General features: G+C 36.8%; 1 protein-coding gene across 1 annotated transcript; it reads right to left on the bottom strand.

Moving 5' to 3' along the window:
* Positions 1-3,234: 3,234 nt before the first annotated feature.
* Positions 3,235-10,806, bottom strand: MAD2L1 (mitotic arrest deficient 2 like 1). Its single transcript, XM_032858608.1, has 5 exons — positions 10,648-10,806; positions 9,588-9,734; positions 6,455-6,575; positions 5,378-5,481; positions 3,235-4,678 (listed from the first exon to the last, which is right to left on the bottom strand). Exons 1-5 carry the CDS (start codon positions 10,718-10,720, stop codon positions 4,506-4,508), a joined length of 618 nt encoding a protein of 205 aa, XP_032714499.1. The 5' UTR covers positions 10,721-10,806; the 3' UTR covers positions 3,235-4,505.
* Positions 10,807-16,488: the final 5,682 nt, after the last annotated feature.

Raw genomic sequence — 16,488 nt, 5'->3', positions numbered from 1 at the left:
GAGCAGTCTAGTCTTTCTGGCTGAGTCTGTACACTGGAGCAGGGGCACCCTCCTTTGTTCCCTAGTCTCTGAGAAGCAATGAGATATAATAGAAAGAATATTGGCCTTGGGGTTGGGCCTGGGACAGATTCTGGATGTTTAAAGTTGGGCAAATTACCTAACCTCCCTGAATCTCAGGTTTTACATGGGTAAAACTCCCATTTTAGGGTTGTCATGAGGATTAAAGAAAATGTGTGTGTCAGTAAGACTGCCATTCAGAAAGAAATTCAGATCCATGTCTAGGTATCCACTGGGCATGTCCATATCTAGATAGATTTTAAGAGTTTGGGATCTTTCCCTTGCATGGAAGTGGAGCATGAGTGGTCATGCTTATATTCAGAGGCCTTTTTTAGCACAGATAAAATGCCAAAACAATAAAGATTTTGATCTGATGTGTTTCTTTGTGCAAACAAGCTGCATAGCAAAATGGTGCAGATAAACGCAGATGAAGATGGAATTTACAAAAATAAATGAAATTGTGTTTCTCTAGTATAAAAATAGATCAAATGGTAAGAGCACAGAAATAGGTGAAATGGTAACATAAACTGACTTGTGTAATCAGAGGGTCAACTTTGACATTTTTCTCTCTAGGCCTTTTCTAATAGTTTTGTTGCTAAGGCTACAGTGTTTTTGCCAGATTGGAACAGGATTGTCAACTCTAATGAAGATTAAGTAGCTTTCCCAACTAGATTTTTTTTTTTTAATAAGCATCAGTTAATACTGCTGGCTTTCAAAGCCATGTTCATGAAGAATGGAAAGATCTTTAAAGATCTGTTCTTAGAAAATGTAGCTAATAAAATTTGAAATTTAGCAGCATTTCTATTTGATAGTTATTCCAACACGAATTTTTATCATGGTTACACGGAACAAAGTAACTTAAAATCTAATTTCATATATTTAATAAGAAAATAAGAAATTATTTACCTTAGCCAAAAATTAATTCCCCAAAGAGCGACTGAGGTTACTTAATGAACAATTCTTTTGACTGGTGGGGAAAGTGTTTCACAACTGCTAACAAATGCACTTTATTCTGTGAAGAACACAGATAAGTCATAAGATTAAGTCCTCTGTCTTTTGATTCCTATCCTTCATTGGTTAAAGTCATCTGAGTCTAAGTGTAAATACAAATGCACCCAAAGAAACATGGGAGTTTTGTAAAGCACAATAAATGAAAACCATTGGTTCTAGACACTCAATTGCTAAAAGGATATAAAAGTAAGAGCCATTAGGAAACATGAAGAATCACTCCTTTTGATGAGCCTGCTGAGAAGCCGGTGGATCTTCCTTGGTCATGGACAAAAGAGACCATCTAAACTCTAAAAACTGTGGTGCAATTTGCATGCCTGTTGATCCCAAAATTCTACTTGTGCACTAAAGCATGAGCATTAAATGAAATAATTCATGTTAAGTGCCTAGCCAATAGCAGATTCTATTTTCCTCCTCTGATCTCTTTATATTTTTGTAGCCAGAAACCCCAATGTTAATTTCCAATAAGAAAAGTGAATATTATCAAGTCAAAAGTTCACCTTAATTTGAATATTGCAGCATTAGTGACATCTGGTGGAAAATGAGTTACAATGTAGCATTATTATAGCTATTCTGATCCTTCCTTATAATATCGTTTTCATCACATTTTCACATAACCCACCTCCAAACTCTGTGGGAGGAGTACACTTCCCTTCCACACTAAAATTTGGTTTAGCCACGAGACTTGCCCCCCCCCCCGATCAGTGGAATGTGGGCAAAAATGTCAGTGTGAAAGTGTGGAAGCTAAGTTTTAAGAGCCCTGGCTAGGCTTTTCCCCTACAATGGTAGAATGAGACATGTGACCTGCAGATTTGCATAAGAATAAGACAAGCACCCCAGATAACCCACACTTAACAGGAAAAAAAAAAATGTTTATGGTTATTCTATGGTTGTTTCCTATGAAGCAAAACCCAACTAATACAGGAGATCATTTATACCTCTGTGTAAAATTCCCATGAAGGCTTGACTTCTCTGTCCAATTGATGACACTGCAAGAAAAATCTTGAAGACCAAGTGTGGTTCAGTCCCTTCTGGGGCTCTATTTCAGACCTTGACAGGCCCAATCAGAACATGTTTTCATTCCTCTACCTATGGTAAGCAAAACTGAATCAGAGTCCAGGCCAGGCCTATCAGACTCTTGGAATCTTGGCTTCTCTAGTTTAGCATGGTGTGGAAGTTAAGTCATGCATGCTTTTTTTTCCCTTCCAAATTTTTATTTAAATTCTAGTTAGTTAACATATACTGTAATATTGGTGTCAGGAGAATTTAGTGATTCATCACTTACATATAACACCCAGTGCTCTTCAGTCATTCACAATTCTTGAACCCATTGGTTTAAATATCTCCCTAAGGTGAGCTTCAAGGTATAGGAAAGAGGGTGAGACAAGTATAGTTGGAGCCATAGGCCAAAGCTTTTCCAACTGAGTTTTACCAGTAAAGCTCATAGCTTGGCTCTTACTAAACTCCAGTATATATATTTCCTGATTGATATATAATGTATACAGGGGGAAAGTCAGTAGAAGTCAGTACCATTAGAAATCACAAATTAAGAGTGACTAATATTCGAATCATTTAATTTGGTGAATAAAAACATAAATGACAGAAATTTGAGTATTATCCACGATATATTAAGAAAGTTTCTACCGGTGAGCTTTTTGGGGGAAGAACCACATTATTTCTCGTCATTTAGCAGAGGCAGTGTTTCCAAAAGCAACTTGGAATTTCTTTCCAAAAAGAATTTCAAACTTTTATCCTAAATGTAGTTTCAGGATTTTCAACTCTCTTCATATTTTTACTGATCTTCCATTTCTGCTTTCCTTCTCAACCTAATGTTTCATGTTAAGAGGTTACGAACAGCCCAGAATTCAGTATTAGTGTCCACTTTGTACTACATCTTATGCTGGAAAACCAGACTCTTGACTACCTAATTCAACATCACTTCCATTTCTGAGAAAGACTTGTGGGTGGACCTCAATTAGATAGCTTTAATTCTCAAGGGAGCTGTGGCTCTTTCACAACAGCATTCATTACACCTGTCACCAAATATTGGTACCTACTTGTCTTGCACTGAGAGAACTGCCCTTTATTCTTAACAAGCAGGCAACAGGATCAAAGAGATCAGATTATTCAGGTGAAATAACAAAGACAAATATATATGAGATAAACCTGTGCAGTTACTTTCTGGTAGCTTGCCATATATTTTCCTCTCCTTCTTATCTCAAACTTCAGAAAAGCCAGGACTCTGTTTCATTCATCCCATTACTTGGCACATTAACAGTTGCTCACTTTGCAATTCTTGATTGAATGGATACAGGCTATGTGTTTTTACTTGACAGTGAAGATTAATGAGTTAATACATATAAAGAGCTTAGTATAGTGTCTGATACTAAGCACGTAATTATTTAAAAATGAGGTGAGATTTAGAACAGAGACTAGAAGAGACTTTTTAGAAGTTTGCCTTCAACTGACCTTGGAAAAATAAGGAAAAGTAGGCTGGCAATGAGGCTAGGAGTATAGAAAAGTTCTACAGGCCAACATATGCTAAAACAAATTAATTCCAAATGACATGTATTATTTTATACAAAGAATGATGCTTATTTTAAGTCCACAGTTATAAGATTAAAGGGGTATAATCAAAGCTTGTTCATTAAATTGAAAGTACCTTCAGACTTTTTTAAGTTTGTATTCTTAGGCCCTGGTAGGCATAAGATATTATTTGCTATACTGAATCCATCCTATTTAACTGTGTTAATACTACACCAATATAAAAATATGTTAAGACAAATTTAAACATACATATTTCAACTTTATTACATCATCATTTAAAGCTTGATTTTGTAAAACATAAAAAAATTCTTAAGAGTTCCGTATCACGGGAATTTAAACAGTGGCAATATACACAGCTTTGTAGGTTCAAGTTATATAAATTAAAATCAAATAATTGGAAATGTTTTCAGTATGGAAAATATACAAATGAAATAAATGGCAAAAGGACCCAATAGGAACAATATTTCATTACTTACAGATTATCATTAGATAATTTCAGGATCTAAATAAAGACTGTGAATATTGAGACTTCTTTTGTTGTATTGTATATTGCAGTTATCTCTGTAACCTATATTGAGTCAAGGTACTTGACCCAAAGGCATTTAGCTTTATAGCAATAGTTTTCCATCTACAGTTACCACCTTCGAAGGAATTGACATAACAGTGCTGATGTAATCTGCAAGTTCCCTTTTGAACAATGTGCAATAATTTATGTCAACCCTGTATAAAGTCATACAGGTACCAAAAAAATGGAACAATTATGCACAGTTCAATAGAAGTTTTCCCCACCTAAAAATTAACCAATGAAACAAAATGTATCAACTATAGTTGACTTGGTTTCAGGAAAACCACATCTGAGAATTACAAGTACCATCACTGTCCTTATCTCATTCTCAGTCATTGACAGGAATTTTGTAGGCCACCATGCTATTTACTTTGTGGATTGTAGTAGTAAATGAACGAAGACGGACTTCCTCAGAATTGGTAATAAACTGTGGTCCCGACTCTTCCCATTTTTCAGGAACAACCAAATCTTTGTCTGTATAAATCAGTAGATCAAATGAACCTAAATTGGGGATAAGATCATTAAAGTACAATTATTTTTTCAAAAGTACAACTACCCTTCCTGTCTCTTTCACATTTGAACCACCTATAGTGTCAGAAAAGCTAGGTTAGTTTGATCTCTTTACCTAACTGCTTTTCCTCAGTGGAAATTTTAGTACAAAACATACTGTACTCCTTTTAGTTTATTTTATGAAAAACTCGATTTTTTTTTCTTTAAAGAGAAAAACCACTAAAAATATTTGCAGGAAGTGTATCATTAATCATGAGACAGCATGAATCTAAGCCACAGAAAAGGTAACAACTTGGTAATGTGATTGCCATATCCTAGTACCCAGAACGGCATATGGCATATGGCATATTGTAGGTATTCAGGATATATCTGATGAATGAAGGAGTAACTCAGAAAAGACACAATTACAGCTATAAGTCTTAATTATAAACATAGAAATGTGTAGAAAATAAAAGAAATTACATCAAAATATTCAAGAGTGACTACTGTAGAATACTTTCATTCCTTTCCTTTTTAGCACTTCTAAATAAAATGCAAATAGCATTATTTTAGCTTTATAACATTTTTCTCATTCACGTAACATGACATTGATAATTAAGAAAAAACTTAACGAAAGCGTTAATTCTTAAAGTAGTAGCTTAGTCTTTTCCACAACAAATTTAAGCCAATGTGAAGTTGTAGAATACTTACAAGAAACTTCCAGCAGTGGCAGAAATGTCACCGTAGCTGTGATCTGTCTGATCACTGAACGGATTTCATCTTGAATAGCTTTCTGAGACTTTTCTCTGGGTGCACTATCAAAGAAACCAAATTAATTAATTCATTTTAACTTTAAACAAGTTATTTAAAACACTGGTAAAATTATTTATCTGATTAAGTGCTTCCAAAATCAAATAAGTAATGCATTCAAAAGGAGTTTTTTAACATGAATATAAATATATGTCCTTAAGAAACACAGTAGGCACAATATGTATCTCTATTGTTTCATTTACCCTTCCAATCTTTTTTTTAGGGTTGATCTTAGTATCAGGTCATTAAATAACAGATGACTAGAAAAGCTGCCAAGTGCTTCAAGTCAAGAAAGCTTCAGCATGTCTTAAAGATAACAAGTAGTATTTAAAATACTTAATCAGTATAATCATTTGGCATTTTTAGTAATGCCTAAATGTCTAATATCCTATTGCCTCAAATATGCTAATTATGTATGGAGTTATTTTTATAATTAAACATTTTCTAAAATAGACCAAAGACTTCAGGAGCAAACTTCATTACATTATGAGAGACAGTTTACAGGTAAGCATGCCTAGGACAATGCTAGAAATTAGCATATAATGATGGGCATCTCCCATCCAGAGGATCTAAAAATTTCAGTTTAAGAAGTGTCTAAGGAAATTTGTAGTATTAAATGAAATACAGTAAGATGGGGAAAAGTTTAGGATAATAATTCATGGTTAAAAGTACCTTTCAAAATTCACGAAATGGCCCACCTAGGATAGATACCATGTGTAGCTGTATGTATAGCACCATAAAAAACTGAAGTTTGAAATTTATGGATTTAGCCTAAGGACAATTATTAAAACTCCATGATAGGCATAATTCTTTTGTGAGCTCAATCCTTCTCCACAGAAGATTAAAGATCAAATCTAATATACTTAGACACAAATGACCTTACATGAAACTAGTTCAATACAATTAGAACTCATTTAGTAAAAGAAAACAGTTTTGGAAAAAATTTATTAAATTGGAAGCAATTTACTTCATCCTTACCTGTCATCTTTCGCAGTCTTGTCACACTCAATATCAAATTGCCACCTTTCAAGGACCTCACCACTTTCAATATTTGAGATGACTACCACCAGTTTCTGAACTGAACACTTGTATAACCAATCTGCAATACATAACAAGGCATCTTTTTTGGTTCGCTGCATTACAAAACAACTCTCTTCCCGGGTCTCACTTTCTATCCTCAGCAAATTCCTACCACTAGGTATTTTGGAACTCTGCCAACCTGTACAGAAAACCCGTCCCACAATAACCTACCTCTGGTTTTCGAATTCTCAGTACTTATACCAGATGTATAGTACTGAGTGCTAAAGACAGAGTAGTGAACATGCAGTACACCCTAATCCAAGGTAAGATGCAGGATACAGCTATTAATCTAACCACTGCACTAATAAATGTAAAAATTGTTAATTGTTATAAATGCTATAAAGTGCAGTATGTGATGCAATGAGAGCATAATACAGGAAAATCTGACTCAGGGAGTTTTCACTTGACTTCAGCTCTACAAATAAATACCATTAAATATGCAAAAGGATACAGAAAAGGGCACAGGTCTTAAATACTGAAAAGGGAAGAGCATCTGCCCCGAGGATTGAAAGAACGGTAATCCAACTACAGGAAAGAAAGGGGAGAATGAACAAGTTCAGTTTGTGTAGGATACATATGGGTCAGGCCATGTAAGCCCATGTGGGCCAAATTAAAGAAGTAATACTTGAACCAGGGAAGTCATTACTGTATTTGAAGTATGGTGTGATGAAATTAAACTTGTATTTCAGAACTATCCTTCTGGCTGTGATGTGGAAAGTAGAGTGGAGGTAAAGAGGGGATCCAGAGACATTTATTAATTAGCAATTCAAGCAAGAGGAAATGAGTCTTACAGGATAAACTAGTAGAAATGGATCAGTAGATAGATTCAAGAGATTTCATGGTTAAAACTGTTAAGATTTACTGATTACTTATGAGAAAGGAAGAGGAAAGACTCAGGGATAGCTCCCAGCTTTCTGGTTTATAACATTAGTTGGATGGTTGATCCATTCACTGAGAAATAGACTGCAAATCAGAGAGGATGCTTAAGTTTTGTTTTAAGATTTTAAGTAATCTCCACACCCGACATGGATCTGGAACTTACGACCCCAATATCAAGAGTTGCACGCTCCACTGACTGAGCCAGCCAGAAGCCCCTTAAGGTTAGTTTTCAAGTATCACTGGGATAGCCACATGAAGATATCAAGGGAGCCACTCAATCTATGAGCACAATAGAACTGGGCTGGATGTATGCTTGTGAGTCAACTACACAAAGGGTGTTAGTGAAGCTATGTACATGTCATAGATCACCTAGAGAGAGATTATAGTGAGAAAAGGGCCTCAGGACGAGGCCTGAATTAATCTTGGAAATTGGGATAGTATGCTCAGGAGTCCACAGGTTTTTTTTTTAAGACATAAAAACAATTTTATAATATTTAGGGCTTGTGGGCCACCTAGTTCTCTGTTGCAGAGTCTTAAAAAAAAAGAGCCCTTTAAAAATCTGAAAACATTTTTAGTTTGCAGGCAGTACAAAAATAGGCCACTTGCTGGATATGGGCTGTCAGCTTTGCTTACCCTTTGACATCTCAACTTTTTCTCAATTTAGCTCTGAAAAGGAGGAGATTGGGTAGCGACTTAAGGATTGGGATGTGTGGACATTTTTTTCTTTTAAAACTGAAGACAGATGAAACCAATGAAAATAACTCAAAGAAGTCAAAAATACCAGAGAACAACTGAAGTCCTTAAAAAGGCAAGAGGGATGGAAATTCAAACAGATTGAACAATTTGCCTCTAAGAAGAGTAATTCCTCCATTTTAACTAAAATAAAAGCTCAAAATTGTAAAGGAAGGTCTGCATACACCTGAGGTGAAATATCCTCAGTGCAGTCTTTTTTTTTTTTAAAGATTTTATTTATTTGACACAGAGAGAGAGATCACAAGTAGGCAGAGAGGCAGGCAGAGAGAGAGGAGGAAGCAGACTCCCTGCTCAATCCCAGGACCCTGAGATCATGACTTGAGCCAAAGGCAGAGGCTTAACCCACTGAGCCACCCAGGTGCCCCTCAGTGCAGTCTTAAAGGAGACAACCCAAAAACCAGTAGCTTAGGTGGGGCTTGCCTCTCCATTAAATTACGATGACATAGATTCTTAGTTGCTTACAGGTTTCAGGCTAAATAATCTGAGTACAGCCCTATGAATGAGTATGGGTGATTTAGCCCTGAAGATAATAAAAATACAATTAATCTAATTTTAAAAATAAAGTTCTTGATAACAAAAAAAGTATGTATGACTCACAAATTAAAAAAAGAGATGACTACTGTTCTTTAAGTGTTTTTTGGAACTAGTTTTGGAAAAGCAAATGGGGACCTAGGGAGAAATATTCTACAACACAGAAAAATTACAAGCGAGAATCTTAAGTAGAGAAAAATATGGGGGCAGGGGGGATAGATGGAGAACAAGTACTGATTCAATTCAGTAACTTCTTGAGCTAAAGAAAAACAATGAGTGTTCACATAGAAAAGGCTGACTGACTTCTAAGCAGGATTTTAAAAAAGACAAATGGAAATATGCAAAAAATAAGAAAACTCTATTAGGTGCTCTATTACTTAGTAGTTCTTTTCTTTTTTTTTTTTTTTTTTTTTAAGTTTGGCTCCTAGGTTGGATCTACTTTTATTTTTATCTTAAAGTAATGATGGCTTTAAACTCTACGCAGCTACAGAAAATATATCATATTAAAAATATATGGTGGATTTTTCTCCAATAATGAACACCACCATAGTACGTAAAATTCCAACTTGGTTCTATCTGGCTACATGAACTGCAAAAATCATTTCTGAGGGAGTGGATGGAGACAGTTCTGTAAAGCCATATCAGATTCCTAACAACAAAATATTCAACCCACTCACAATGCAGTATGGGAAGGGTGAACTTTCTTTCAATTTATGTATTATCTGTTTCCTTCCCATTAAGAATCACTGTATTTGAGATTGTAGTGTTTTACACCTCTTTGTACAGAGCTGAAAAATGACCACCAAGATGCTAGAAAACAGTCTTAAAAGGCCTGCAAAACTCAAAATGGTTTTCAACAATTAAATACCTTTCAGTTGTTCCACCACATTATTTAGGTATTTTATGAGCTCAGGATCAGTTGTTACAAGCAAGGTGAGTCCATATTTCTGCACTCTAGTAAAGGTTTCAGATGGATATATGCCACGCTGATACAAAATGCTGTTGATGCCAAATGCTGAAAACAAAGGGAATGTTAAAGAAAAGTCATTATCACATTGTAACTCTGGAAAATAAAATACTTTAGATGTGGCTGCGGTTTCATTAATGGTATAAAACTGTAAATGCCTAAACATGTGTTTGTGGGCATCTTGTTGAAAGCACAGTAGGTAAAAGGTGGCACTAAACATCCTTAAAATCTTGCTTCTAAGTAAGAGAATACGATACCTACATTTCTGTGGCAATAAAAGAAAAACCCCAAACTGCATTTATCTACTGTCGAAGTAGTACTACAGCTCACTGTAATCCAAGTCCCACTTCAGATTATACGGTTCGAGGGTGTCAAAATAGGCTTCTGCATCTGAGTTAGCAACTGATTAACTGCTCCCTCCAATGCTCTCAGCAAGCTTTTCTCTTTTCCCCGCCTTTCTCCTCACAAGTCCTGCCAGAGTCTATTTGAAGGTACAAGTGGCCTAGTCCAAAAAGAGCGTTTCCTAAATCTAATCCATCACCTCCAATACCGGAATCAAAACGCGGCCGAGGGGTTGTCAAAAATATAAATGGGCCCCACCCGGCTGTACTCCGTCTTAAGTCGCGGAGGCAGGGGCTGTGGGGCGGTGGTGGGAAGTGCTTAGGATCTGCAGTTTAAAGCAACGCTGCAGGTGGAGGGGATACGCCTCGAGGCAGAACTCCGCAGCACCTAGGCCTCCTACTCCACCATTAGCAACGCGTCCGGGGGCGGCGCTTGCCTACGCTTCTTCCTAGATTCTCCCGCCAGGCAGGAGGCTGAGGCAGACACAGCTTAATTGGAAGCATCTCGGTGGCCCCTCCACCCCCCACCGCTTCCCCCGCCTCCGCGGCTGAGCCACGGGCCTACCCGGCGGCCTGGCCTCAGTTCTCCCCGCCCTCCGGCCTGCGCGAGGAGGACTTACAGAAGAACTCAGCTACGATTTCGGCGCTCCCGCGCAGGGTGATGCCTTGCTCCCGGGAAAGCTGCAGCGCCATGGCCAGTCCTACAGACGAAGGAGTGAGCTTCCTCCCGGCAGAGAGCGACAGCAGAGACGTCCACACCAGATCCCCGCCACTCGTTTCAAAAGTAACGACGCAGCACGCCGTCGGGCCCTCCGCGCAGGCGCGTCGAGCTTCTAGGCTCCGCCCCACGCGGCGGAGCCTGCAGGTCCTCTCGGCGCCTGATGGAGCCGACCCCTCACGCAGGCGCAGTGGGTGGGCGTGGTCACGCCGTTCCGGGTCGTCCCGCTCCAGAGAGCCCTGGTTGGGCACTTAGAGCTGCGGTCTAGTAGACCGCGCTGTGGGAAGGAGACGCGGAAACCTGACTTTAGTGGCCGCTCCGTAGGCGTGCGGAGTGAGCGACCAGGGAGCACAATTTGTTAGTTTCAAAGCTGTTTTCGAAGTGATATGAACTGTCCGTCAGCTGCATCTTATGTGGTCTCAGTGATCCCTAGCCGGCGATTGAAACTTGCTAGATGCTTCGGGAGTCAGTAAAGAACCGCGTGCGCGGTGGCCAAGGCCACCGCTTTAGAGGGCCTGATTACTGTATGGGAGCGCGGCTTTTCTTGAGAAATTGAGTTATGGTTAAAGGGACGAGCCGCAGCGCCTTTTGTCCTGTATCGGTCCTGGTCTCAGCATTTTTCCCCTCAGTCCCGCAGTGAGGCAGTCTGGAGCGGCAGGGTCTGTAAAGGGCAGTCAGACTTGTGCGTAGTGTACCCCGCGCACGCTGCACCCACAGAGGCCGATCAGGAATAAGTTCACCTCATCAAAAAGACCCACGTACACTGAAGAGCTTTTCAGGGAATTTTGACTCTCAAACTCAATGACTTCATGTTAGGATGGGAAGTACTAAAGTGCACCATTAATGTTCACGTCAGTTGTGAAACAATTTTATTCTTAAAGCAGCTAGGAAAATTATTTGTAAAATGATGTCTCAGTGTGCCACACACATTATGCTATTTAATTATATGAGAAACGCCTTCGTGTCTTATTTTTCTATTATTGCATAACAAATTATCACAAATTAATGGTTCAACACCCTTTTATTATCTTAGCCGTGTATATCAGGAGCTGTTATGATCCAGCTGAGTGTTCTGCGTAAGAGTCTCACAAGGATGAAGTAAAGGTGTCTGCAAGTGGAATCTCATCTAAAATCTGGAGTTGTCTTCCAAGCCCGTTGGTTGCTGGCAGGATTAATGTCCTTCTTTCTTGGACTGAGGTTCTTGGTTTGCTAGTTGTTGGCCGGATGCAAATCTTGTGCCTTTGGCAGATAGTTCTTCCATAGGCCTTCTCATACTTCCAGTCCCACTGACTTCGTGGAGATCCCTTTTAAGGCTTTGTCTAATTCGGTTAGACCTTGTCAGATAATTTCCCCTTTGATGAATCTAATCTGGGAAGTGATACCGCATCATATTCACAGGTTCTGACCACACTCAAGCAGAGGAGATTGTATAAAATGTGCTCTTTAGAGGCCATGGATTTTGTGGCCATCTTAGAATTCTGCTTATGACAGTGTTATGTATCCGATTTTGATCAGTTTGAAGAGTAAACCATAGGTAAGAAGCCGAGTAACCCTAAAATATTCTCCTTACCTCCTTTAGTCTCTTGTACCTGTGTGTATGTGTGTTTGAATCACCATCTTTTCACTCCTTCCACCAGGAACTTAAAGCCAGACTTCTGGCATCACACTGTTAGAGCATGATGCCCACCTTACTACAGATAAAAATTGTTCTCTTTCTGAGAATCTTTATAATACTCAGCACTTCAGTAAAGACTTCCTTCAGTTTCATGGTAATATAGTTTTTAAATTACCTGAAGATACAAATAATTATTACTATAATTTTGGAGATTCTAGAGCTTAAAAGGCTTGCGAAATATATGTTTTCCATGTATAGAAGAAGTATTTATTACTTTTTTTGCACTCTGTGAGGAAAAGTAAGAAATAAGTTTAGAAGACCAGGTCTGTACTTTTTGAGGAGTTTTGTTTACTAGTTTTGTAATCTGGTTTTAATATGTATACTGGAAAAAAATAAGAAAAATTAAAGTCTGCCTAACTCTTCAGCCCCCTTTCAGGTTACTTTCCTAATCTATCAATTCCTTTAGTCACTTTTCTACCTCAGGGCTTTTCATAATGTGCTTTTTAATGCCTAGAAATTGCTATTTCTATGTTCAAATTTCTAATTACATTTTTACTTTTTTTTTCTTAAATGTAACCGTATTGACCTCTTACCCTATAAAATCCTGGCCGTATGTATTCTCATAGCATCTCAGATCACTATTTCAGAGCATTGTTTTCGTTCTTACAATGAAAACAATGACATTATAGTAATTATGCAATGATTTGTGTTATATCATTCCTGTTACTGTAGAGGATCCATGATGACAGTGGCTAGTCCAACAATATTTGTTGAATGAATGATCATTTGAATATTTGCCTAGGAAACTTTCATGGAAGAACCCAAGACATTTTTAAATTGGAGAGCAGGTTGGATGGATGGGTGAGGTCACATTTTGGAAGCTTTGATTATCCATCGGAATTAGGTTGGACATTCCAGGGATTTCTAGACACTTAGAATTAATATAATTAAAGGGGTATTTTTTTCAAGTGTAAATTCAGTAGTGGTTGTAGAATGGATTGTGTATAGGACAGTGAAGAGTGGTGGTCCTCAAACTTGAGAAGGTGAAAGAATCACTTGGGTGTTTTGCTAAATGTAGATTCCTGACTTTTATTCTCCCTTCTCCAAATCTAATTCAGTCTAGTACCATAGCTGCTAGCCACAGGTGGCTCTTAGGCACTTGAAATGTACTTGTCTGAATTGAGATATGCTACAAGTATTAAAATACCAGATTTCAAAAACTTATTATAAAAAAAGAATGTAAAGTATCACAATGATATGTTTTTCAATTGATTACATATTGAAATGATATTTTCACATGTATTAGATTAATTTCACTTGTTTCATTTTAGTTTTTTAATCTGACTACAAGAACATTATAATTACATGTGTGACTTGTGTGAGATTTCTGTTGGAAAGTGATGCTCTACTTAATGGGGTCTAAGAGATTACATATTTTAACCAGCATCCCAAATGATCCTTACACTACTTTTAGAAAAGCATTAGACCATAATGGATATTTTAGTAATGCTGGCCTAAGAGGTTGAGAGCCTGGACTAGATGGATGCCAAAGAGTTTGAATAAGAAGATATATATATATATATATATATATATACACACACACACACACACACACACACACACACACACACATATATGTATATATATATATATAATATTTTGAGGCAAGAATTTAGTTGATGACTTGAGGGAGAAGAATGTACTGGTAGTACAGATAAATCCAAGGTGGTAAGCTTGCAATACAGGAGTGTTGGTAAAATCTGTGGGGATGTTAGGAAGAACTGCCCAAACTCTGAGCCTATTCTATTTCTTATTTAGCACTTAAGATTCCAGAAGCTTTAGAGAGATGTCTATCCTATTAATTTTAATTCCTTGGTTTGACATTGACTTATCTAAATCATCTTATCTTTACACAATTTTTTAAAAAAAACTTATTTTCAGGTACTTGAGTTTAGTTTTATTTATAATTCAATGAAGTCTTTCTTTTTTTTTTAAGATTTTATTTATTTATTTATCAGAGACAGAGGGAGAGAGAGTGAGCAAGCACAGGCAGACAGAGAGGCAGGCAGAGGCAGAGGGAGAAGCAGGCTCCCCGCCGAGCAAGGAGCCCGATGTGGGACTCGATCCCAGGACGCTGGGATCATGACCTGAGCCGAAGGCAGCCGCTTAACCAACTGAGCCACCCAGGCGTCCCTCAATGAAGTCTTTCTAATGTTTGGGGAGGAAGGAGGAATATTTGGATTAGTGAGAAGTATCAGTATAAATTAAGAGTTATTTCTGAAGAAAATTCAAGCAGAGAGCATAACCAAACAAACCCATATCAATAAAAGAGATAACTATGAAAAAGTGTGTCATGAACAGGCCTATATTCAGTATTAGGATGCTAAAACCAGAAATGAAATTGCTAAAGCTAGAATCAAATGGAATTTTAGACTGAAAGTAACTTAATTAATGACTTACTAGAACAATCTTATAACTGAGGAAACTGAGGTCCTGAGTGATACATGGTTAGTCTAAGATTCAACATCTAGTTAGATTAAGTAGTAGAATCTAGAGTTCCTGACTTAGACTCTTGTTAAATTTTATCAATTTGAGGACATGCTAATTAATACTCTTGTTTTTAAAGGCTATTTTTAAAAAATAAGCTGATTTTAAATTAAAATTTTTAAATATTTATTTATTTATTTTAGAGAGCGAGCATGAGTGGGAAAGGCAGAGAGAGAGAGGGCGAGAGAATCTCAAGCAGACTGCCCTGAGCAAGGAGTACCCCATGTGGCTCAATCCCAGGATCCTGAGATCATGATCTGAGCCAAAACCAAGTGCTGGACCCTTAACCGACTAAGCTACCTGGGTGCCCCAAGATTAAGGGTTTTTATTCAATAACCTGTACACATAATTTATCAAGAAAAAAACAGTTACAATCCATAATGCATTTTATGTTAATACACAAACTGTTTCAACTGCCAGAAGATGGCACTATGTACATATAAAATAATACCTTTTAAAACTTAAATGTGTATCTGTTTCAATTTGTGCTTCAGTTCAAAGAAAAATTAAGGAAAAATGTATTTAGTGGCTTCTAAGTTATCTGTATATGTGAAATACATCAGAATGAAATATTAATCATAATATAGAATTCATATCCTTCTTGTAAACACTTAGTATATGGATGCTCAGTATTTATATTTACACTTAATTTGCATATTAAGTTTTTTTACATGGAAAAAGGAATCATTTTAGTTAATTGAATCATTATTCTTACAGACTGATGAACGTTTTCCTTCAAATCACTAGGTATTACTTTATTTCTGAGGTCAACATCTTGACATAAAGCAGTTTTGTTCTAAATCTGATAAAACAGAGGGATAATTTATGATATATTCAATAAGAAATGCATTTACTAAATTTTGAAAAAAATTACTGTGCACATAGATAATAAATAAATTAATTATTAATTATGTCAGTTTGGGGAATTTGCTTTTTTCTTTTTAAAAAAATAATGTTGTCATAAAGACCTATTTCCCTTACATACTTCCCAGCTAAGGAGTTTCTTTGATTGTTGGCCCACATATTCAATAAGATAGCACGACAAATTTGAATCATGACATTTTATTAATAAGCAATGGCTTAGTAAAGTGAACAAATATAACCCCATACTGGTATAATTTATAATTTTTAATTATACAGTTGCATATTTAGGATGTTATAATCTTATCTTTAGTAAAAATTAAGAACCAAATATTGATAACATATTAACATATTAATAAATCCATAAGTTCTTGTAATGAAAAATATGGGCTATTTCCTATCAGAAAGTATTACTGTGTTTTATTATGATTTTGTTTTGATATTATAATTCTCATATGATAATGGCATATAATCACTTAAAGGTCTATTCATGGCTGAACCATGATTAGGTATCAAAGGTATAACTTGCAAGGTAGATGATAATCTTATTTATATTTAATCCCTAGAGACTGATGGAACGTGTGTATGTGTGTGTGTGTGTGTGTGTGTGTGTGTGATATATATATATGAAGACTGGGTTCTGCAATCAGTTGGATTTGACAGCACAGTGTATTTTAAAATGTAATTGAACTTCAAAACAACTTAGAACATTTTCATGTA

This window comes from Lontra canadensis, unplaced genomic scaffold (assembly GCF_010015895.1).
Source record: "Lontra canadensis isolate GAN:19392208 unplaced genomic scaffold, GSC_riverotter_1.0 scaffold1, whole genome shotgun sequence".
NCBI classification, from domain to species: domain Eukaryota; kingdom Metazoa; phylum Chordata; class Mammalia; order Carnivora; family Mustelidae; genus Lontra; species Lontra canadensis.
This window is presented reverse-complemented; position numbering and strand designations above follow the sequence as displayed.

Excerpts from the sequence above, each read along its gene's own strand:
- MAD2L1 (XM_032858608.1), bottom strand. The coding sequence starts at position 10,720 with ATGGCGCTGCAGCTTTCCCGGGAGCAAGGCATCACCCTGCGCGGGAGC. Across the intron at positions 9,735-10,647 it reads AATCGTAGCTGAGTTCTTCT|CATTTGGCATCAACAGCATT; the intron begins GTAAGTCCTCCT and ends CTTTGTTTTCAG. Across the intron at positions 5,482-6,454 it reads AAGACTGCGAAAGATGACAG|TGCACCCAGAGAAAAGTCTC; the intron begins GTAAGGATGAAG and ends TTTCTTTGATAG.